Source organism: Thunnus maccoyii, chromosome 4, assembly GCF_910596095.1.
Source record: "Thunnus maccoyii chromosome 4, fThuMac1.1, whole genome shotgun sequence".
NCBI classification, from domain to species: domain Eukaryota; kingdom Metazoa; phylum Chordata; class Actinopteri; order Scombriformes; family Scombridae; genus Thunnus; species Thunnus maccoyii.
In genome coordinates, this window is record NC_056536.1 from 17650627 (window position 1) to 17673310 (window position 22684).

General features: G+C 39.6%; 3 protein-coding genes across 3 annotated transcripts; all 3 read right to left on the reverse strand.

The window, feature by feature from the left end:
* Positions 1-5385: 5385 nt before the first annotated feature.
* znf740b (zinc finger protein 740b) lies at positions 5386-10722 on the reverse strand. The gene is made up of 7 exons (XM_042410398.1): positions 10624-10722; positions 8536-8687; positions 8114-8344; positions 7636-7770; positions 7417-7546; positions 6843-6961; positions 5386-6672 (listed from the first exon to the last, which is right to left on the reverse strand). Exons 2-7 carry the CDS (start codon positions 8578-8580, stop codon positions 6496-6498), a joined length of 837 nt encoding a protein of 278 aa, XP_042266332.1. The 5' UTR covers positions 8581-8687; positions 10624-10722; the 3' UTR covers positions 5386-6495.
* A 252-nt stretch (positions 10723-10974) lies between these two features.
* Positions 10975-15337, reverse strand: csad (cysteine sulfinic acid decarboxylase). The gene is made up of 14 exons (XM_042408892.1): positions 15252-15337; positions 15018-15163; positions 14804-14930; positions 14602-14692; positions 13957-14179; positions 13736-13815; positions 13271-13325; positions 12792-12908; positions 12603-12667; positions 12361-12442; positions 12061-12260; positions 11743-11794; positions 11559-11648; positions 10975-11351 (listed from the first exon to the last, which is right to left on the reverse strand). Exons 1-14 carry the CDS (start codon positions 15304-15306, stop codon positions 11178-11180), a joined length of 1557 nt encoding a protein of 518 aa, XP_042264826.1. The 5' UTR covers positions 15307-15337; the 3' UTR covers positions 10975-11177.
* zgc:174906 (uncharacterized protein LOC571548 homolog) lies at positions 15208-18445 on the reverse strand. The gene is made up of 4 exons (XM_042408893.1): positions 18311-18445; positions 16794-17134; positions 16629-16709; positions 15208-16542 (listed from the first exon to the last, which is right to left on the reverse strand). The coding sequence occupies exons 2-4, from the start codon at positions 17107-17109 to the stop codon at positions 16262-16264; spliced, it is 678 nt and encodes a 225-aa protein (XP_042264827.1). The 5' UTR covers positions 17110-17134; positions 18311-18445; the 3' UTR covers positions 15208-16261.
* Positions 18446-22684: the final 4239 nt, after the last annotated feature.

Below are 22684 nucleotides of genomic sequence, written 5' to 3' on the forward strand. Positions count from 1 at the left end.
GAATAAATCTCCGCAGCAAGGTCCTGCACAGCTGAACTTGATCCTCGGTAATACATCTGCATACTGGGAACACTTAGCAAAGGTGTGGAACGCGGTGCAGGATGCCTTCATACAAACATAGCAACAACAACATTGTTCTCGTTGCAGCAGATGATTCAGTGACTTGAACTGAGGTTGTACAATCTGTCCTTGATTTACAAGTTACACTTTACCATCAATATCAGCAACCTCACTGCACTCAGTCTTGCTGGTCTCGTGCTGATTGGAAACTCAAACCTAATGTGGGTAATAGACCTTTTTCACAGCAGATATTCTAACTCGTCATAGTAGTAAAACACAGGTGTTACTAACTTTAACAATGACTCAATTCTATTCAAGTGAAGCCATGACAGCGTGACAGTGAGCCAACATGCACAATACCAAGACCCTGAAACTGAAGCAGCTAAATGGAATTCAGCCATCATTGACTTTTGTAGTCACATATTCAAAAAGTTTCAGTCAAGCTTATAACTTTTTTCCAACTTGTTTCATTATATCAACAATTCAGTTTTTCTCTTTGTCTCTCAAATCTTTTACACTTCACTCTGTACATGTGATTAAGCCAAATTGCAAAAAGTTTATTTTTAAAATTCAGGTTGCAATGTCTGAGTTCACTGGAGGTTCATATTCATGTATGAATATTCATGATTTCAACGTATTAAAAGTAGGCCAAATTCAAACTTTTCCCTTGTTACCAGTCAGATGGGTGATGGCTTTCACTTCTTTACTCCTCTGTGTTATATACCGAGTACTGGGAATGATATGCAGAGGCTAATTAATCTTGCTGAGTTACACTAATTAGAGAAGCAGTGGCAGATGTCTGAATGTGGGACAATTTGACGCATGACGTGACAAAACTTTCCCCATCAGAGACATTTTAGAAGGCAGGTGGCTGGCACACATCCCCTTTGTAACTTCCATATGTTTACTACATTTTGATAGCAGCAACAGTGATAATATGACACCCTATGGACAATATGTATACACCAAATTTGTGCCTATTTGGAGGCCATTTTGTCCAGCTGTTTTCAGATTGGTGTAAAATGGCTGCCATTTGGGAAGACACCCTTCACTGCTATCATTGCTATTCTTTAATTTTGTACCACTAAAATTCTCAGACTGGCACATGATGCATTTTGATCATAACTTAGGCCAGGATTCAGCTACATACATAATTAATTTCTGAATAATAGCCCCCAGTATTAGAGAATATTACAATATTTGGTAATCATTAATAAGTAATGCATTCATACTTTCTGTGCTCATGGTTTGACAAGAACTTTAGATTTATAGCAAATGCTTTTGTGTAATTTTAAATCATTATTGAGCAAGTGTGATAAGTCAAATTGATGTTTTTACATCTATGCTGACACAATTGGCTTAACATTAAAAGAGAGAGAGAGTGCAGGGTCACAGTTGATTTACTTAATTTCAGATTTCTTCTGTACTCGTTCTTTACATTTCAGTTTTTCATTTGGAGCTCGGTGAACACTTTATCCCTGCTTCTGAGTGTATGTCTGAGGACGTGTTCACTGAGGTGTCCAGGAAAATGGGAGTAACCTGGACAGAGGAATTGAAATTTTAATGATGAGCAGCACCACCACGCTGACGGCCATGGAACACCTCAGACAGCTTAAATATCACCGCTAATTAACACAGTGAGGTGGGCTGTCACAGGCGTGATGGATGTTTGAGGGGGGGTGCAGATTGCTGCTTTCAACCAACCACCTATTCCTTTATTAATCAAAGCCTGAGATGAAAAGGCTCTCCCACACCTCTGGGAAAGGAAGATAGCAGGAGCTATTGTTGGGAGGGTTTCAATCATCTGCTCTGAGCCTGTGATGTATTTGATCAGGGGGCATCCAAACATTTGTAGGAGACAGAACGTTTCTGCTGTTGAGCGCTTGTTTTTGTAAACCTCTGAATCACCCATGTGTTGACAGAGCCACAGTATGTGCAGTCAGTCGAGATTTACTGGTTGTTGGGGAAATTTCTGTTTGGAGGGCCTATTTTTTTATACCTCTGACAGGAGAGGTGAGCATGTAGAGAGTTGACTATCAGTCTTAAAAGAGGACTCTCCTCCCTGATAAAGTGAGCCAGTCTGCGTTCAAGGCAGCACTCCTACACTTTACCTCTGGACTGACTCCATGATCAGTCTGTCTCGCGGAGATGATTTCGAACCTAGATGATTTCAGCACTTTGTGTATGAAGATGGAGTGTTATCTCCCCCTCTCTGATCTCCTCCCCATCTACCTCACTTAAGGAGGTCCATTGTTAAGTGCCGGGGGCCTGTGGGTGCTGTAAATCAGGCTGCAGAGGGAGGGGATGTCTCCCATGGGGGAGAGCACACACTCCCAGAAGCCTTCAGGCTGATCTCATCCTGCCTATCCTAATGCTTTAATTAAAGAACTGGTCAATAGCAAAGAGGAAGGTGCTAAAGGGTATGATCTGCACTTCCTAACGTACGACTGATGTGGCAATACCCCTGCAGGGAGAATGACGGGGCAATGTACTTGAAGAAATTCTTTCCTCCTGTCTGAAGAATGTGGGTATCAGCTATCACTGCACAGACGGTTATGTCTGTTTGATTGCCCACTCTGACAATTATGTGTCTTAAAAGCATGAGTCCAAAAAAAGAGAGAGAGGTTAGACTTGTACGTGTGCTTCGTGATCAATAAGTCATAGCCAAAAATACCAAGGCACACTGCTTTGCAAAAATGAAAAAGCCTTTAATAAATGGGTTTAGCACCTACGCGTTTCAACTCAGTCTTCTTCAGGTGCTCCTTAGATCCAAAGAGCACCTGTTTTTTGATATCTGCATTTATGAAGTCGCACTCCTCAGCCAATCTACTGGCATTTGCTCTCTCTACAAAAGTCTTAAAAACAATATTTTTAAGAAATCATCTTTGTTCACAGCTGACTGCTGTGTATTTTACATTCCTCCTCTGCAGTTTTGGAATCAAACTGGATTTAAAAACTCATAAAATGTGACTGTTTTAACCCAGACTCTTTATTTTTACATTTCTTTACAAGTTCCAAAAAGTGTAATGCAACATCAGATCAGAGTCACATATTTCCAACCAGCTCCAGGTCATGATATCAGTAATTGCTTCGTGGAAGAGGTATACTGATCATCTGTTGTCTCAGCTTTAGCAAGTACTTTAAAAAGCCCCAGAAAAGTACAGATCAATTGACTTGCACACAGTATAAGCACCATACTAGTCTCAAAGAAGGTTGTGAACAGACAGTAGCTTAGGATACACCTCCCTCTTGTGGCGCACACAAGGCTTTGTATAAACCCACTACTGTATTGTAATGACAGTCACTGTTGATTTGATGTAATAAATGATTGTTTTCATTCTTATATCAAGAAAAAAACATGATGTGAGGTTTCTCACTGCTTCATATCATTGTAAATTTTATAACTGTTTTTTTGAATAGTGGTCAGAGAAAAAGCTGTTTTAAGACACTAGACTGGTAACTGGACATGGACATGAGTCATTCTTGATAACTAATCAATTCATTTAAACATATAGATTGATCAATGACTTGCTCATAACTGTGTGTGTATAATGTGATGTCTTTAGTTGTCTAATTGTTGCTTCATGGTCTTCTGGCCAAAACTTTGTACTTAAGCCAATTGCAAAATTACATTAATCTTATTAGTTCACTGTTGCCTCCCAACACTCATTTACGTGTGCAGCAAACTGTATTTGCCATTTATTTGATAAGAAAAAAATAACTGATTAATTAACCCTGATAGAAAGTGAGAGCTAACTGACTTTTATTTCATCCATGTTAATTCATTGTATTTTTTTTTTTGACTCAGAGAATTGTGTGTTTATTTTGAATTACCACTCAAAGGGGTTAAAAAGGGTTGTGTCTTCAACTTCATCACTATGCTGGATAGAAAATTGGCCCTCATGTGGTCATGGATGCCATCTGCTGACACAATTAGTGCATTACATATTTCTGAAATGTTTTGCAGTTCTAGTCTAAGATTCTTTAAGTAATGTTCAATTGAAGACAGATAATATAAGTTTTCATGTTATGTTGACTGAGGCTCAGTAAGACTGAAATGGGTCAAAATAATCAATGAGTATTTCATGCTGCAAAATCCTCTGAACATAATTTAAGTCAGACTGAACTTCAGTCTGACTTTCAAATCTGCATCCTTAGAAAATCACTTGAGGCATCACTGCTGCAAAACACATGAACAACATGCACTTGTTTAAAAAGTGTAACAGTTTTATTGAGACTTGGGGCCCTAAAACTCCCTTCACTACAGAGTCAAAATTTACTTCACTTCACCCCTGAAATGACTTAAGAAGGTGGAGCTCACATTTTATAAAATATCACAAAATGTATACAAGATCCTCCAACAAACACATGCAAAAGAAAAATAAAAAAAATATGTCAACTAATCCTGGCTGCTATACTAAAAGGGCAAGAGAATAGCAAGTTGAAGGATGTCTCACCTTGGACTTTTTCAGCTGTCAGAAATCATCAGACTACAGTTCATAAATTTGTAAATACTTTGATCTTTTGGAGTGTGGGCCCCATACATACTATTTTCTACCCCTAATACAATTTAAATATATATTACCTTCATAAGCAGTAGATAAGTCAGTGATCTAAAAGTCTGACAGTAACAGAACTACCAAGTCTACTATAAAACATTATTCTAAACAGATAACAACTGTTAAAACTCATGTGGTCTTCTACAATTGAGCTAATGTCTTCAGTCCAGTGTTTACAGACTGATTCAACCATACACAGGCCTGGATATAGTATAATGTAGGTTTATCATCATAAAAAACACCACATGGACCTTATATTCCCCCGTCCACCACATACAATTAGTCATCTTCACTGAAGATGCTAAAGGTTAAACTGGAGATGAAATGACATGGCACTGTATTCAGATCACATTCAGTCAGGTCAAGAAAGACAAGAGGTGAGCTCTCGAAATCTATGATTGAGCCAAATCTTATTGTAAAATGTTTGAATTGATCTGGGCCATTTTCACAAGCACTAACAAAAAACTTTCCCCAGTAACTCCACTAAAAATACGACTGACAGCCATCTAAAACCATCTGTTTTTAAAGATTTTACAGGCTGTCAAACTTGTGACTGGGAACAGGCTGAGGACTCACAACTCCCAGCCTCACTTGATAAAATACTTTTGAAAGGACAGGAAACTGAGCAGGAGACTCACCAAAATACTTTTAAAAGGACGGAAGACTGAGCAGGAGACTCTACTGACACTGAAGTGGGAAAAAATAAGACTAACGTTGGTTTCTATGAACAGAGAGATAGTAAACAAACTGAAATTAAATTGGGGGGGGGGGGGGGGGGGGGGGGGGGGGGGGTTATTACAGAAGCACTTTAGGAATCATCTCATTTCTGCAACAGACAGGTAGTTCATAGATCCAGTTACTGTCATAAAAAGCAGACTAACTTTGTTCAAGTTACTATGATTATAAAAAAAAAAAATCACAGCTCTCACCTGCTACTGTATTCTTCATCACTGTAACTTATTAACAGTCAAGATAAAACCCTTAAAACAAGGTAGAACAGTTAATGTGTATGCAAACAGTCTCTACACACCTATTTGAAAACCTAAGCTTTTTTTTTTTTTTACATTTCAGGAGCATCTAGTTATTTTTTAGTGTTTTTCATTTTAACAGCAGGATAAATAGCAGATGAGAATTTTTTTAAGACATCCATTTAGATCCACATAAGACTTGTGTGTTGGGAAAAGGCAGTCTTGTACATGAAGTAAAAATGGATTACTAGTTTGCTTTCTATTCTGTAATAAGCCCCTTCCATGTTTGGATCAGTGTCAAATATATTAAACACAACAGTATTGGAAAGGTCACTACCTCAAGGCAGCAGGGACCACAAGTCTGCTGTGATCTTTCTCTTATCAGCAGTAGCTGGTATATGATTAGTAGTGTAAGAAACACAAAATGAGTAGGACTTGAACATTAAAAAGCTAAATGTTTCCGTGTTTGTGTCCTTTAGTGAATTGTCCATATGTAGTAGTAGGCAGCGCTGGGGTTGATTGCAGGTCAGCAGGATACCCATGTGGCGCTACACGATACATCAGCAGTTGATGCAGTCAAAAATACTTACAATCCCTTGGCAGCAATACCAAAAAACCTTTTAAATAAAAGATGTATGCATTCATCATTCAGTTATTGCCATAATAATGTTACCTGTTGACCAAGGATATGAATTAGTCCTTGCCCCTCCACCTGTACCATGAATGTAACAGTACATTGAAAAAGTACAAAAATCCACTATCAAGCTCTATGAATGAGCTGGTGAGAGCAAACTAAAGTTTGGTTGTGTTTAAGCTGGGCTGTTGTCAGGTTAGAGTACTGTTGAGCTCTGATGAGCGACATTACTGAGCCGCAGACTGTCTGTAGGGTCTTTGAGGGAGGCTGAGGGTCAGACAGTCAGGCGGTTGTTGGAAGGCTGTAGGGGGCTCCAGGAGGCTGGGTGGGCTGATGCGTCCTGTGAGTACCCTGATGCCCGAGTGTCACAGCATGACTGGTTTTCCTCTTTGCTTATCCCAACTGTACACAACCGTCGGTGCCTCAGCAGCCGGTCTGTCCGTGAGAAGTTCTGGAGCCAGGAACAGACAGACGTATGTTTCAGACAACGTAGCAGAACAGGAGGAATGATTACAGCAAGAGAAATCTATTCAAGTGTTCATTTGGGCACCTGACTGTTGTTTTAAGACAGACTTGTAAAATTGTGAACCCGTCCTTTAATGTTTTACGAAGCTGACTAACCTGATGGCAGCGATCACACTGGTACGGCTTCTCTCCACTGTGAACCCTCTTGTGTCTGTCCAGGTGGTAACGCTGAATGAACCGCATATCACACGCATCACAGGCAAATGGCTTTTCCCCTGTGAACAATCACAGGTGAAATCATTTATCAGCATTTATTAGAACTCACTGCACATTTCACTGGATGCATTTGTCATTTGTCATTTGCTTGCTCAAAAATAAGAGCGAGTCTTGACCAAAAGAGCAGCACCACTATGTTACAGACATTAACTTTTATTAAAACAAAGGCAGAAAAAACATGTAACATAAAAATTATATCATTATAACCAATTAAATAACAACATGCAATTTGTATGTGCCCATCATTTAAGGAGGCTAGAATTTATGTTTTTTCTGCAGTTTATTCCAAGCAGATGGAGTTTCTGTAGAGTGGAAGTTCGCTGAGGTTTCATGAGCTGAATAGTGGCCTCAATACTCCTTGACGCCTCCCTGTGTCCCATATTTAACTACTAAATGCAAAGGAAAGAAGAAGTCCACACTGCAGTGAAGAGAAACGCAAGTTGTGGGTTCTCACCTGTATGTGTTAGTATATGTCTCTTGAGGTGGTAGCTACTCCGGAAAGCTCCATAGCAGTGGTCGCAGATGAAGTTCTTCTGGACTTTCAAGGAACTGTCGACATCCATATCGATTGGGGGAAGTAAAGGCTAACAACAATAACACAGTTAGTTAAACTAAAGTGAACGGCACAAGGAAATCTTTACATTTAAACGCGTAGTTTTGAAACAATCCTTACCTCCACTTTCTCTTTAACTTTGTGAGATGACCCTGACTTTTTGTGCTTTTTCTTGGGTTGCATATTCTGGTTTGCCTGCATGTCCTTTCCATCCATCATTCTTGATGAGTGATAATCGCCATCCTTTCGAATCAGCTTTTGGAGGAAGAAATGGTAGAAGGTAAGCTTTTCTGCACTAAACAAGATTATATGCTAGCTTGCAATCAAGCAGCAAACACATATTTACATCTTAAAAAAAATCATATATAACTCCAATGCAAAAATACATGAAAGTTAGAGAATTTTAGCTATTAGTATCCAGCCTCAGAGTTGTTTTCTGATGTACTGTTCATTTTAATTTTCATTACACTTGTCTATTTACAACTTTATTTTATTCATGACAACAAAGTTTATAAATTGCAGCATTAACCAGCTTTTTTTCTATATACAAAACAAACAGAGAAGCTCCTAAAGTGAGTGTGGCTGGAATCTCCCTCACCAGTGGTGGACAGCTCCCGGCTGACAGATGGCCCATGTGGCTGTGGGATTGTCCGTGGTGAACCTGGTGTCCATGGTGGTTGTGGCTGTGCTGTGAATGGGTTTGATGGCTCTCAGGACTGGCCCTGTGCCCCTGACCCAACGTTGACATCATCTTCTTCTGGCCTGGAATGTTGTTGGCTTGCATCAGGGCCATGCTGGACAGCACCGCCTCGCAGCCCAGCAACCCAGCCTAGCAACGCAAACAACATGTCAGAGCAGAAAGAGGGGGGCCATGGGACTCCCTCATAGAGACAAGGAGTCAGGGGAAGGAGGGGGGAGTCGAGTAATGGGAGTAACAGAGAAATGCACTGGCATCAGGACTGGGAACACACAGTAAAAAGCCATGATGGTGATTCTGGAGATGAAGAGACTTCCACTGACCCATTTCATATGGTCTCGAACAGGGTTGTTGGAATGGTGTGTCATCGCCGTAGTTTGAATGCGTGCGTGTTTAGGGGAACAGAGGGGGGCTTCACTCAGGATGAGGGGTAACAGAAGAGACCACACCCACCCAAATCATCGGGGGCACAAGCCTGAAAGTAGAGGCATGACAACATGATGCTGAGATTTTTACATGCTTGAATCAGGAGCTGGAATACCAGACCAATCTACTTCAATTCATAAACCACACATTCTGGATATAATATATCCAGAAATGTAGGTTAAGCACTAATATGTGCAGTGTATCAGGCAAGAAAGCCCCAATGGTTTGGTGCACACCACATGTTTCCATGGTTGACAGAAAAACCAACAACGAAGTAGAGGAAACAAAAAGAGGGAAATCTGATGGAAAAAATGAAGACAATGTTCAAAAACAAATAAAAGACATCTGTTTAAGGTATGACACGTTAATCACACAAATGCTTTGTATATGAGGTAGTGCTGAGAAGTATAAAAGGAGCAAGTATCTAAAAGTTGTGAGCTTCAGTTTGAGAACAGCAAGTGTATATAATCTAAATTATATTGTTTTAGGCATCTTAAAAAGCATCAGTTTTCTGAACTGATTGAAAGCAAGTTAATATAACACAACATTGCATTAGCTAAAGAAGTAAACCTATAAACTGAGTCTACATCTTAATAAGTCATATTGGTTTTTGCCCAAGTCATGTTTCGTAGGACAAATCAACTGACGTGAGAGAAAGTCATGAATCACTGAGGTGTTTCAAATACTTCAACAGGCAGTCTGTCATAATACTGTGAATTGAATTTCATGGAATGAAACTGCGAATGCAATGAACGCTGGTTCTCCAATCATTTAGTCAATTGACCTGTGAAGTAATTCCATAGCACTGCATGATAATGACCAAACATCACAAACATATCACCTTAGAATTAATAGGTATAATGTATAAATAAATAATAAATTGCACAGTTTAACGCGTACTTGTAACAATACAAACATTATGTATGTTTCTGTTGTCTTCCAAGTTTGCAGCATTCTCTCCTCAAGTATATATGTAGTGCTGTTAGCTCCAGTCGGTGGGCTTTTATGTTATATCCTCTTAAAGTGCAAACTTTACAATACATTTGTAAAACAAGACTAACTCTTGGTTTGAACAGATTTCAAAAAAACCTACAAAGCCAATTGAATGTGTCTGTAATCAGACAAAACCCTGGTGCACAATTCCTGCTCATCATTATCACAATGCAGTTGGGTCTTAAAGTTCAAAAGGAATGACCCAAAACTAAGTGCTGCATGGTTACATCCTTGGCACTGAAAGGCACATGATTTAGTATAAATTTCCTAGCACCAGTGCATATTAATGTAATACCGCCATGCACATTACCCAAAACTAAATTGATTATATCGCAGGAAACATTGTGGTGCAGTGTTATGACTAAACTATTATGTAAGACAATACAGGAGCATCTATAGCAGATATATACCGATACTGACCATGCTTAAAACCTTTGATAATAAACAGAAACACTGTAATTCATCACTTTGGTGAAACATGTTAGCTTCCATTCATTTAATGTATTTTAATCTTGACAATAATCTGTGTTGGAGAGGTTGTGAGTCTTACTTATACTAAAAAACGCTTGATACCCTGTTGGAAAAGTGACCATCTCTGAACAAGTGAGCTTTATTAATCAAACGGGACCGTATCGATTGGAAAGGCAGTTTGGGTTTATTTAGATCAGATTTGTGAAGTATATATTTAAACGTGTGAAGCATGATAAGAGTATAAGCTGAATGAAACAGAAAAGGCTAACTAGCTAGCTCACCCGTAGCATTAGTTAGGTTTTGGGACAACTCTTGTATGACTGAACCCCTCCACCACCCCCCCCAAAACAACCCGCCGCCCCAGACAACACAACAACAGCCAGGCAGGGCGTGCGGGCTCAGCGCCGACCACGAAACACCACCTCCCTCCCGGGCTGCAGCCGCCACAAACAGGAGAGTAAGAAGATTAGAAAATATCTCAATAGTCGCGAGTAAACTATGCTGGAGCACCGACTTCTTACCTTTCGTTTTTTTAGAGTTTCGCAGATTAGTATTTCTTGTCGCACTTCCAATTTTTTTCTCAGTTTACAAACACTGACAGGAAACACCACCGGAAGTGCTCCCCGGGGAGAGTCGTGATTGGTCAGACGTTCAGTCACGTGATAGAAGCGGAATGACCCACATTGGCGGCCATAATTGTAAGGGACTGGTGGTGGACTCTGTTGTTTGGGACAAAGAGTAAAGTTTTAAAGAGTACATTCCCACGTGGCTAATAATTCTCCAGTCCTGGGGAAATATTTTTTAACTGGTTTTAAAGTATTAAGTATTTGGCGAGGTTAACATTCACTCAACACAAAAAACCCATTGTCATTTTACATTTATTAAGAATACAAACCTTCTATTTATTCATTCATTCATCAATGATGGTCATAAAATTTCTCAGCTGAGAAACTCCTTACATTATGTCAGCTTGTTAAATTACGCTAAGTACAACTCTCAGTTTGGTACCATGTAGGTTTGTGTCAGGCGATTATAAACAGACAAAGGCTACACATCTGATAAGTTGTGATTTCAGTCACAAATCATTTCCCAGTCTCTCAATTTCATCAAGAAAGAAGTCCGTATCTTTCTGGGTAACAAGGGGAGAGAACACAACCACACGGAAAAAGTTGACCTTGTTTCCCAGAGGCTGATAGCCCACCATCATAGTGCCTTGTTTCATCATGCGTTCCTTGATGACTGGAGCTACCTTTTAACCAAAAAAAAAAGGAATAGCAAAAAAACACATGCACACAGTTAACTGTTAGATTCAGAACAGCTGAAAACTTGAAGATGGTGCCTATATGTTTTTTTTAAACAAAGCATGCACACTACAAATAATTGAAGGGTTGAAATCGAATGTTTAATTTGTGTGCAATATGTGTAGCCAGTCCACTGATGTAATAAATAAACTTACTTTTGCCAGTCTCTCCCAGTAATCTGCATTTCCTTCCTTCCCTCTCAAACTGGGTGGTATAAACCAAAAGCATACATTCACAAACTCCGGCTGTCCATGGAGACAAATACAGACAAGTAATCAACATTTTGCAGACAAAAAAAAGCAACTAATCTTTCTCAGTGTCCTTGAAAAATTAACCTACATCACCCAAAAGATGGAACCCTTCTCTTTTCTTCATCTGCTCCACCAGGTACCTGCAGGAGATTTGCTAAATTGTCACATTATGTTGGATCAGAACTCAGCTCCATGCTTTTGTTAAAAAAGTTAAGCATGTTCCTCCTGTATTGGAAAATATTCACTAGTAAGCAAAGACTAGGTGACTGAGGGGCATAGATATCAAAAGTAGTCTTAATGTGCTGTGCAAGATAAACCCACTTATTCCCTTTTTCTTTGATGTTTTGCTCACTTGACCTAAACTATCTCAAGTTTATCTTGTGCTGGAGCTGCATGCGTTATTTACCTAACATGGATAAAAGCTTTGTCTACACGCTCTGCCAGGCCGATGGAGCCAACAGCCTTCCACATCAACCACAGCTTCAGACAGTCAACTTTACGGCTGCACTGTACTGACTTATCCCCGACGTCCAGATTCATGTCGTAGAATTTGTCTTGCTGGAAGAGGTATGTGGCATTGGCGCTGTGGCACTGCTTCAACAAGTTCTGAGGACAAGTAGAGATGAATGGCTGTCAAAGAAGTTTGTACTTAATCATTTAAAAAAAAAAAACTTTATCAGGTAATTTTCAAATTGTGAAACCAAACCGTGGTATCCTTTAGCAGCAAGACAGAACACTGCAAGCCAGCCACCAGCATCTTGTGTGGATTCCAGGCTACTGAATTTGCTCTTTTCACACACACAGACACACACAAACACACACACACAATAAAAAATGTATTGTTTGTATGCGCTGTATGACCATATCTGCCTAACTTTACTCATGTACAGGCAAAATGTTGCCTTCTTTATAATGCAAAATGCATGCTCCTGGCATGCATATTAATACCTGTCAACACCTTTCATCAGATGTCTGTGTTGCTTGGAAAAGAGCACACTCCCTCCCCAGGCAGCCTGAAACAAACAACAAAACAGACATGACTCTACAGGTTGTAAAATTTTTACAAACGCAACACAAGTCTCGCAAAATCTGAGGCTTGTCAACAGATATGAATTTATCCTCCACCAGGTGACTCACGTCCACGTGCATCCAGAGCTTGTGGTTCTCACAGACATCAGCTATGCGGTGCAGCGGGTCAAAGGCACCCTGCACTGTGGTCCCTGATGTGCAGCTTACAAGGAAAGGCACTGCACCCTGGTAGAAACAAACTGACAATGAATACAGCTTCCTGGTACTTTCTGGTTTGCAGGAACGCACCAGTTTTTATGGTTTGTTATATCTTGTGGATGGATAATAATTGTTAAAAACTGAGTACTTATTAAACGTCAGTGCAGTCAGGACACTCATGTCAACCTTTTTAACCATTTATTGCATATTAGTTTGGTGTGAGAGTAGGCACCAGTGTAGCAGTGGAGGATACAGAGCTCAGCAATGTTGTATACAGACTGAATGAAATGTTCACCTACTGAGAGAAATAGGTCATAGACATACAGTATGTATTTGGAGGGTCTACTGGAACATGTGACTATAAAATCTTCCAAGCCTGCCTGAACTACCTGAGATTTTGCCAGCTTTATCTTTTCATCCAGGTCCTCTGGACTCATGCGGCCTCTGCAGCACATTAGAGAACATAGAAAAAAGACAAATACACATAAGCAAGGTGATGCTATAGAACCCTGAGAGCCATAATGATTATTTTCATTATCGACTGATCTATCAATTTATTCGTTTAATCTATAAAATGTCAGAAAATAGTGGAAAAATACCCAGCTCATACTGCTAGAGCCAAAGTTAATGTCACTGAATTGCTCGTTTTGACTGACCAAAACCAAAATATATTCAATTTACAAGAATATAAAATAGAGAAAACCTGTAAATCCTCATTTTTATTTATTAAGTTATAACCAGAGAATTTGGGGCATTTTTGCTTGATAAATGACTCAAACAATCAATTGATTTTGAAAATTGATGGACTAATTTATTAATTAATCACTCAGTTCTTGAAATGAACAATACATTACCCATCATCCACTTTCACCAAGATGACATTGTCTATCCCAATGCCCAAAAAGGCAGCCCCTTTCTTCACAGAGTAATGGCTCTGTAAAAACATAAGAAATGTTCCTTTAAGTCATATTTATGTAAAAACAACACACAAACTACAATGTGATCCTCAATGAACACCTCTGATAGTTTCAGTCCACTCTACATCATCAATATGTGTTAAACAGCCATTCCTGACCTCTGGAGAAGTAAAGATGGCTAATCGCGGGAGAGCCCACAGCCCCTGGCTTTTGACCTCTGGGAAGAGTCGGTAGCGTGCAAGATTCATGGCATACATGTTGGAGGTAGACCCACCAGGGCAGAAAATACCATCACCTTCTGTCCAGCCAACCAGCAAACGCAGCCCTCTCAGAACCTCATTCTCCATCAGCACAAACACTGGGGCCACCTCATAGGTGAAGCTGCATTTCACACACACAGAATGTCATTAATGAAGATAGTGCTAATAAATGAATACAGCTAAAAGATAGTATAAATAAAGATGGTTGACACAACATTGTGAACACCTATAAAATAAAAGCACTACTATTATAATACACTACTATAATTCAGCTTTTGTGCTGAAAACTCTCTGTGGTGATTTTTTAGGTTGTATGTTGCATTATATGCTTTATTTGGACCACACAGTACCATGAATGACCATAAATTACAGCCTTGAAAAATAAAACACCTACATAACAAAGTCTCAACATAAACTGAATGTTTTAAGTTTCTCAAAGGTCGTATTTGTTGCATTCCATCTATAATATATTAATAATAATATCTAATATTATATTTCAGAGATGTTCTGCTTAACTGTCTTATATTTTATGTTGATTCTTACAGGTTAGTGTTGAGAGCCTCAGTGAGGAACCGACCAGCCAAGGAATGGTAGTCCACCCCGGCAAACTGTTGATTAAAAAAACGCGGGTGACCTGAAACAAACCAAAAAAAAAAAAAAAGCCTCATTGACCCTCAATCACATTATTAGTGAATGAGGGTCAATCAATTTCAGTCAGTTTCCTTGCTGTCTCTGGCAGTCTTACTTGTCTTGACGCTGTACTTGGCGACATCTCTTACTCTCTCTAGGAGCCTACATTGTGGCTCCCCCATCTCTCTCAACTCCAGATCCAGCAGCTGAGCCAGCTCCTCTGGCTCTTTCCACTCACAAACCTGCAGGAATAAAACATGGGTTATGAGTTTTGTTCCGAACACTCGCTGTGATGTGACAGTATTGTGATTTTAGATGTCATGTGAGACCTTCTGTTTGATGTCTGTGCCCTTGCAGAGCACTTCTTCCACAATAATTTTGAAGGCTTCATTCAAGAAGAGTTGGCCCTCAGAGTGGTTAGTAAGAGGCTCATTCAGGTCATGCAGACTAGCTGGTTTCTTGGCCTGCCCATCTGCTGTTATTGTAATGATTAAACACAGAAAGACACTTCTATCAAAAGTTACTTTTAATAAAAACAGACATATAAAGCATACTGTACTTACATGAGAATGATAACATGTTTGCCATATCCATGCTTTTAAAAAGCTGGTGACTCATTACTCCGTCATTAAGCTGTGCTGACGAGGAAGACGGCAGAAAATGGCTACAAAGCAAAGATGCAGAGTGGAATACAAAGTGGAAGGAGTGGGTGGGAGTCAACCTTTGTCCCAGAAAAAGTTAATTAATGTCGTCTGGGATGAAGAAACTGAATCAGAAAAACAACAGAGAAATACAGTAACTTCTGACTTATGAGTTTCTGTGACAAAAAAGAAATGCTTTTATCAATTCACACGAGAATTTCTCATTAATAAATCAAGGTATTGTGCATTTCATTAAATGTTTCTCATTGGATCTCAACCACGTTACCTTATTTTCAAGAGTATCTTAACTTGTAATAGGAATTCTCAGGGAAGAGACGTCAACTGTGGTATAATGAGCTTATTTAATGTGGCTGTGGTTGGCAATGCCTTCTTGTCTACCCTCCTTTTCATGTGTCTCCTTTATCTCAACAGACTTGATGACAGACTTGTGGTGTCTGCACATTCAGAGAAAATCACATTTTTCTCCCACAAAGTTACAGATGATCTCTCTCATTTTTTAATGCCCTTCTGTATTTACATTAAAATGAAATTAGCACGGCTCAGTTATTTTCCTTATTTATCCCTGAGTGAAAGGTTCATGGAAATCAATGCTACAGCCAGTTAACAATAAAAAAAGAGAAATCCCTCTTTCAAAGAAACTTCATAAAACAAACTTTTTTTGATCATAAAATCATATATCAAAATGCGTTGTGATAAGAAAGCGGTGTACGTAGAATTAGAGACCTGCTGGTACTAAAGCTTCTCAGGATAAACATGTATGACTCTTGATTGATCCCATAACATAGTCTTCAAGTGTTGTTTTTTCCTGAAATGGAATGGCAGGATCTATGATGAGAAACACATTTATTTCCAGTAAAAACAAGCCCTTTGAAAGGGTTTTCAGTCTCAGCAGGTATCAGGCAGTGAAGGCCTCAGTCAGTCTCCAACAGAAAGTCGATGCTTTCAGGTGGCAGCTCCCAGACTTCCTGACTAAGCAGGGAGTGCAGGTGAGTGGCGGTGGCTTTTTCCCTCTGGCGGTTACGCCAGAAGCGCAGCATTGCAAATACTCGTTCCGTATGGAGCGAATGGTCCTCTTCAATCTGCTCCAGCCTTACAGAGGGGATGTCCAGTGAGCATCTGCCAATCTCCTTCCACGATCTGCCAATAGCACGAGCCACGGTCATCAGCTGCTTCTCCGTCACCAAGTGAGATCCTGTGCAAAACAAGCAGAGGCAAATAAAGTAGGTGATGGTTTTATGATGTTTTGAGGGGAAAAGCTTCAAGTGTAGTTTGACTCACCACTGTTGCAGATCTTTTGGGATGAAATGGTCTCCTGTAAATCAGAAGTGGATTTTCTCTTTCTCGATGTTTCTTTTTCCCCTTGTAAATAGAGGGAACAATTATATTTAACACAGAAGTCTAACAATGTTTGAAAATTAGATTACTGAAAATACTTTGTTCTACCTGAGGACAGCTTGTTGATTTGCAAATCCTTAACAAACTGAAGCATTGGGAAGGTTTCCTGCAGGGCCTCATCTTTCAGTAGTTCCAGTAGACCCTGTGCTGCCTTGGGCCCTCTCTGGATGATATTATCCAGAAGATCCCTCACTTTCTCACTGGGAATACGGCAAGCTTTCACCTGCTGGTACCCAGAGAGAGACAGCAGACAGCGAGAGTCTGCATGCTGCAGTACAAAGTCGGCATCGGCACTTAGAATTTCTATCAGCTTGGCCTTCTGGCTTCTGAGTAGCTGGATTTCTCCCGCTGGTTCCTCATCCATGACTGACTGTCACTTACATCAGCTCCTAAGAAAAAAGTGATGGTAAATTATTAAATCTCTCTAACACAAGCACATATCAAATGTGAAAAAAGAAACTAATCTTGAACACAGTTTGATAGTTCAAAATTACAGAGTTCTCATTGTCTCTTGTTGTTTTCCATTTAGATTCTCACGGTGAGGTCGGGCTGTACTTCTTTAAACCTTTACCATGTATGAATACTGGATATTACTGATAGATCTTGATTGCATTCAGCACTTTTTTGGGGGGGCAATAATGTGCCAAATTATCCTATTGCTTTTTAGTAGACACAGTGAGTATGGGATAAATCTGCATTAAAACTTCAAAAGATTTTGCATCTAAAGGAAAAAGTTTGTATAACACATAAATATGTTGTAAATGACCAAGCAAACTCTTTTGAGGTTTTTGCAGTTATGTTTGTATATTTCAATGGCTGCAGAGATGACATATGACGATAATCTGACATTTATTTGAGGTAACACCCTCTGAGAAAAAGTTACTTCCATGGGCAATGTAGCAATGACAGTCCCCTCAGTGATCTAGTAATGATCAATAAACTAAAACATTTTAAATGCTCTTGAATAACAAGCAGAGCTACTTCAATTTTGCAGCAATTGGTATATAATTTGTGGGTTGTTTAATCTGTAACTTGTATCGGCATCCACTCTGATGGTAAGCTTGCATTAAAATCAGAATTTAATCTGGGCCAACTTCATCCCCTGAGGAAGACTGTGAGATACAGATGAAAGCTCAAGAAAAAATCTAGTACACACTAGTGAACCCTTAGTTAGTTGTATTTATTTGACTATTTAAATCAGAACTACAATGTAGTTACAGTATACTAACAGTATATAAGATGAAAACTGCATATAAAATATGTTTATTGCCAAAATACTTTCACTGAGGCTACAGTGTATTCCTCTTGACATACAGTAAATCCTGTGCTGAGTACGTTAGGACTTCCTGGTTTTCTGCTCTCTACCTGTTCAGCTGCTGTTGTTCAGCTCCACATGAATTACACTCTCTCTCTCTCTCTCTCTCACACACACACACAAGCACGCACACGCGCGCGCGCACACACACACACACACACACACACACACACACACACACACATACACACACACACACCGAGTACTGTCTTCAAGCAACAAACAAAATGTATTCACATAAAGGTCTTACCACACTCTAACAGCTGGGTTCATATAAAAAACACGACTACACAGCTTTTTGCAGACAACAATGAAACAGTTTCCTCTGTTTAGATGCTGCACTGCTCCTTCTCCCGCGGCTTGTTCTTCATTGTGTGTCTTCGACAGACTACAGCCTTGTACATTGACAATATTTGTCTCTACCAGCACTTTAATTCTGTGTGCTTCCATCTAGTGGATGGATGATATAGCTGCACTAATATTCCCTGGCCGAGAGGGTTTGGTGACATCTGGTGGATCTAATTACACATTGCATAATGAAGAATTCTCGTCCTGTATGTAAAAAATTAGCTGTATAGCTAATTCAGGTCAGTCAAACTATACAATATACTAAGGTAGTTACGTTTATACATACTATATGTGTGTGTGTATATATATATATATATATATATATATATATATATATATATATATATATATATACACATATAGTGTGTGTGTATAAATTTGCATAAATCTATCTATCTATCTATCTATCTATCTATCTATCTATCTATCTATCTATCTATCTATCTTTAATAAGATAATAATAATAATCTGTGTGTACAGTACATTATCTTCCATGATGAGCTGTTTCACTTTCACTGAGCTCAAATTCCTTAACCAGGAGGCACTCCTGGTGAGTGAGAAACACTCACTGTTGTTATGATTCATGAAAATTGTTAAACTGTAAACTAAATGGCTTCTCTGCCTGGGTGCGCCTCAGCAAAACAAGAAATTCAAAAATTCATGTCAACACCGAGAAATGTGTGGTCGTTCATGCTGTGGAAGTGGAATGCTGTAAAAATGGGAATAAATATTTGATTGCTTTGTGTGAGCGCAAAAGATTCACTGCATGAATACCAAATAAAAGATACAGACTCATGCATGCTATACCAAGTCAACATGAATGATGTAGGATCTACAGTAACAGCACATCTTAGTTTAGTGTATCATCTCAGAGAAAAGGCCTCTGACTGTTACTGGACAACAATTATCAGGAACCACCGGTCACATGTCTGCTTAGCCTGTTTACACAGCTTCAGCTCTGGGAAATGACAAATCAATATCTTATTCCTGGACAGATATTTGCTTTGTGTGAGAGGAAAATCCTCCTGCGCCCATGTCATCCACACACAGTATACACTCTGAGTCACTGTGTGTATTAGCTGTCTGAATAAATCCAGTTTTCTCTCTGCCTACAGTGGGTGGAAAGAGTAGAGAGAACCAGGCAAAGCTGTGTCGGCCTGGGCATCATTTATTCTTATTATTTATTCTTACCACCCAGGTGAGACTGCTGTATATGAGAGGAGTGCACAATTCATCCACCTTTATGGAGTTCTAATGACTTTATTATGCTATAAATTTGCCATATGCACTTATTCAGACTACTTAATCAGAGATCTCAAGAAGATACATTATGAAGACTTATACAAGGCTGAAATGCAGTGATCTACTGATCTCTGAAATTATACACATGTTAAAATTCTGGGAGCTTTCAACTCCAAATGCTGTATAATGTGCTTATGAAGTGTGCACTTAGTCATTTTGCATTATATCACTGCAACACAAGTGGAGCATATTCTGTATGGAATATGAAAATGAACTTACTTTGCCGCTGATCGAGCACGATCCCACTCATACCCTTGTGTTTTTCAGGCCCCATCACTCACGCTGTCAAGTGGCAAACTCCATTTGTATGTGCATGCTAGTGGTGGATGGTATAATAGCTCGGACGCTCCACCGTGCTGATGGAGAAAAATACTGTTTCCTTATGAGTGGTTCTGGCTTCATTCTACAGACTTCTGCACCTGGAAAATTAGGATTTTGTAGATGAAGTGTGTGTGTGTGTGTGTGTGTTTATTTATGCATGTATACAATTCAAGAGTGAGCCAGCGCAGCAGCTTATCCTCTCCATGCCTTAACAGAGAAATTAGATTTACATGTAAAGTAACAGACAAGGGAAATCGCTCTTATTGACAGTCTTTAGCACTCGGAACCACAAGGGACATAATGGAGCTGGATCTACATTTATATGGATGAAACGTTATCTTGTATGTGCATTGACAATACATGAGTAGGGACTTTAACTTTATGTGTATACAAAGACACAAACACGTACATAAACAGAAATCATTTTGAAGCTGGAGAGTAAAATCCTTGATAAAAGAGACTTTACTCAGTTAAATAAGCCCCTACTTGACGCCACTCCTTTGTTATATTTCCTTGAAACTTACACTTGAGCTTGTGTGATTCTGCATAAAAGCCCCACTCTCAAACCTAGCATGATTTCATGTGATGACATGGGTTTCACCTTAAAAAATTTGTATATATAGACTCTGGCACAGCAGCAGAATCGATTTTCTTTCCCCCCTTGTATAACATACAGTTTTATTTTCTGCATCTGTTCAGCTGGGCTGTACATGGAGACCTCAGAGACGTGAACCCCCCCTTCTTCGGGTGGATGGAGCAGCAGTGAGGGGACAGCCATGCATTTCAGTGACTATGACATGTCTGTTTGTTTAACATGCATTATATATGAAAGACCAGAGTGAGAGAGTTAAGAGCATGGGAGCAGGGCAGCAGAACAGAGAGAGAGGGAGGAAGAGTGAGAAGCCACTGTAGAGACAGACACTGACAAGAGAGGAAGAGGGCAAAGGAAAGGATCTATTCACAGTGGAGTGACACATACTGTAGGTGGAAAGCTTCACTTTCCTGCAGAAAGAGGCTAGATTTAGTATTATGAAGGAAGAGTGGGAGCAAAGTGCAGAAAAATACAAAGGTAGGAAAAGAGATTTCAGTATGGCTCAACTCAGAGTGCCAGAGTAATGCCATCTGAGATGTTATTATCCTTAGTTTTAGAGAAAAGATGTTAGGAAGGCCATCCATTATCATTCAGTGTGACATTCTCTTATATCAAATATATATGAAGCTGTTGTTCATTAGGGGAGGAAGACAGTTTGGACTTATAGGTTTAGCCTGTAATGTAATTGACGGGTCCATTAACGTTGATAAGACTGTAAATAATTTAAGTGTGTGTGCACTCCCCAGCACCTCTACTTAGAGAGGATACTGAAAAATGCCAAACACAAAGGCCTTTTCCTTCCTTCAGGTCTAATGAATGGAAAAGACAGTGAGTCTGACTGACAGTGCAGACACATTCTCAGACTGCATTAAAGCTGTGGAAGAGCTGCTGGAGAAAATGGATGAGTGCAGGAGAAGGAGAGACCCTGTGTGTATGTGTGTGTTTTGGTGGGTGTGTGAGGTAAGCTGAAGACTTAAGAAAAAGGGAGTGTTTGGAGTAGAAGGTCAAGAAAAAAAGGTGAAGGAAGGAAGTCAATGAGGTTAAAGAAGCAAAGAAGGGTTGCTGCACAAAATGGTGATCTTATTGCATGAGATCATCACAGTTGAAGTCACCGGACCCCTGGAAAGACAGGTGTCAGCTGATGTCAGCATTTCATACCTGCTGTAATTCAATGAAATCACCAGTCAGTGTAAAGTCGAGACCCTGTTTATAACATTCATTGAGCCAAATCACAAGATCAGGGGACATCAGCATTATCACATAAAAGACAAAGGAACAAAGTGATTGAAAAAAGGGAGAGAACAAAATTGGTGTGTGTCTATTGTGGCATGAGTCGTCCTCTAGAGGGAGCTCTTATCATTCTAAAGTGTCATTTGAGTGGTTTCAGTTGCTCAGCTCTTCATTTAAACATACCTTTATGTCTAATTTCAGCCATAAAGAGCTCAGACCCTTCCTTAACCCAGCAGCCTCTCTGTCTTTGGACATGAGATGACACAAGGTCCCCTCTGGCAAAAGTGGGCGAGCCAGGTTTCCTGAGCTCCCGAAAGAAACCCAGAGGGAAAATGGACCCGCACTCTGCTGGCTTCAGGGTTTTGGTTTGGACTGTTCTAAACTCAGTGACCTCTATGTAAGAACTGGAGCTACTCTGGACTGGGTGAAGTCAGACTCTGAAATTGTAATGTTTTCTGGGGACAACTCCAGATGACAACTCCTCCTCTCAGATCCAGTCTCTCTCTTCGGTTTCCTGACAGGTTTACTGCTAATTGCATCACACACTTGAACCTGTTAATAAATCTGTATTGCATATTTTGAATGGTTGCTATGCATGTAAATTGCTTTACATAGCAAATCATGACACAATTGTTAATATGCTATTTATGTAAAAACATAAGGTTATAAGCATTTTCATGGGTGAGAAAGAATATTCCCAAGTTGTGCCTTCTGTTCTGCCTATTCACTACAGCACATTTTCAAACAACAATTTCCCAGTAGTGTGGAGGACATGTTTCTCACTGAACAAAGCATTTAGTTGATCACAGTTTGGTTATGAGTGCATACTAC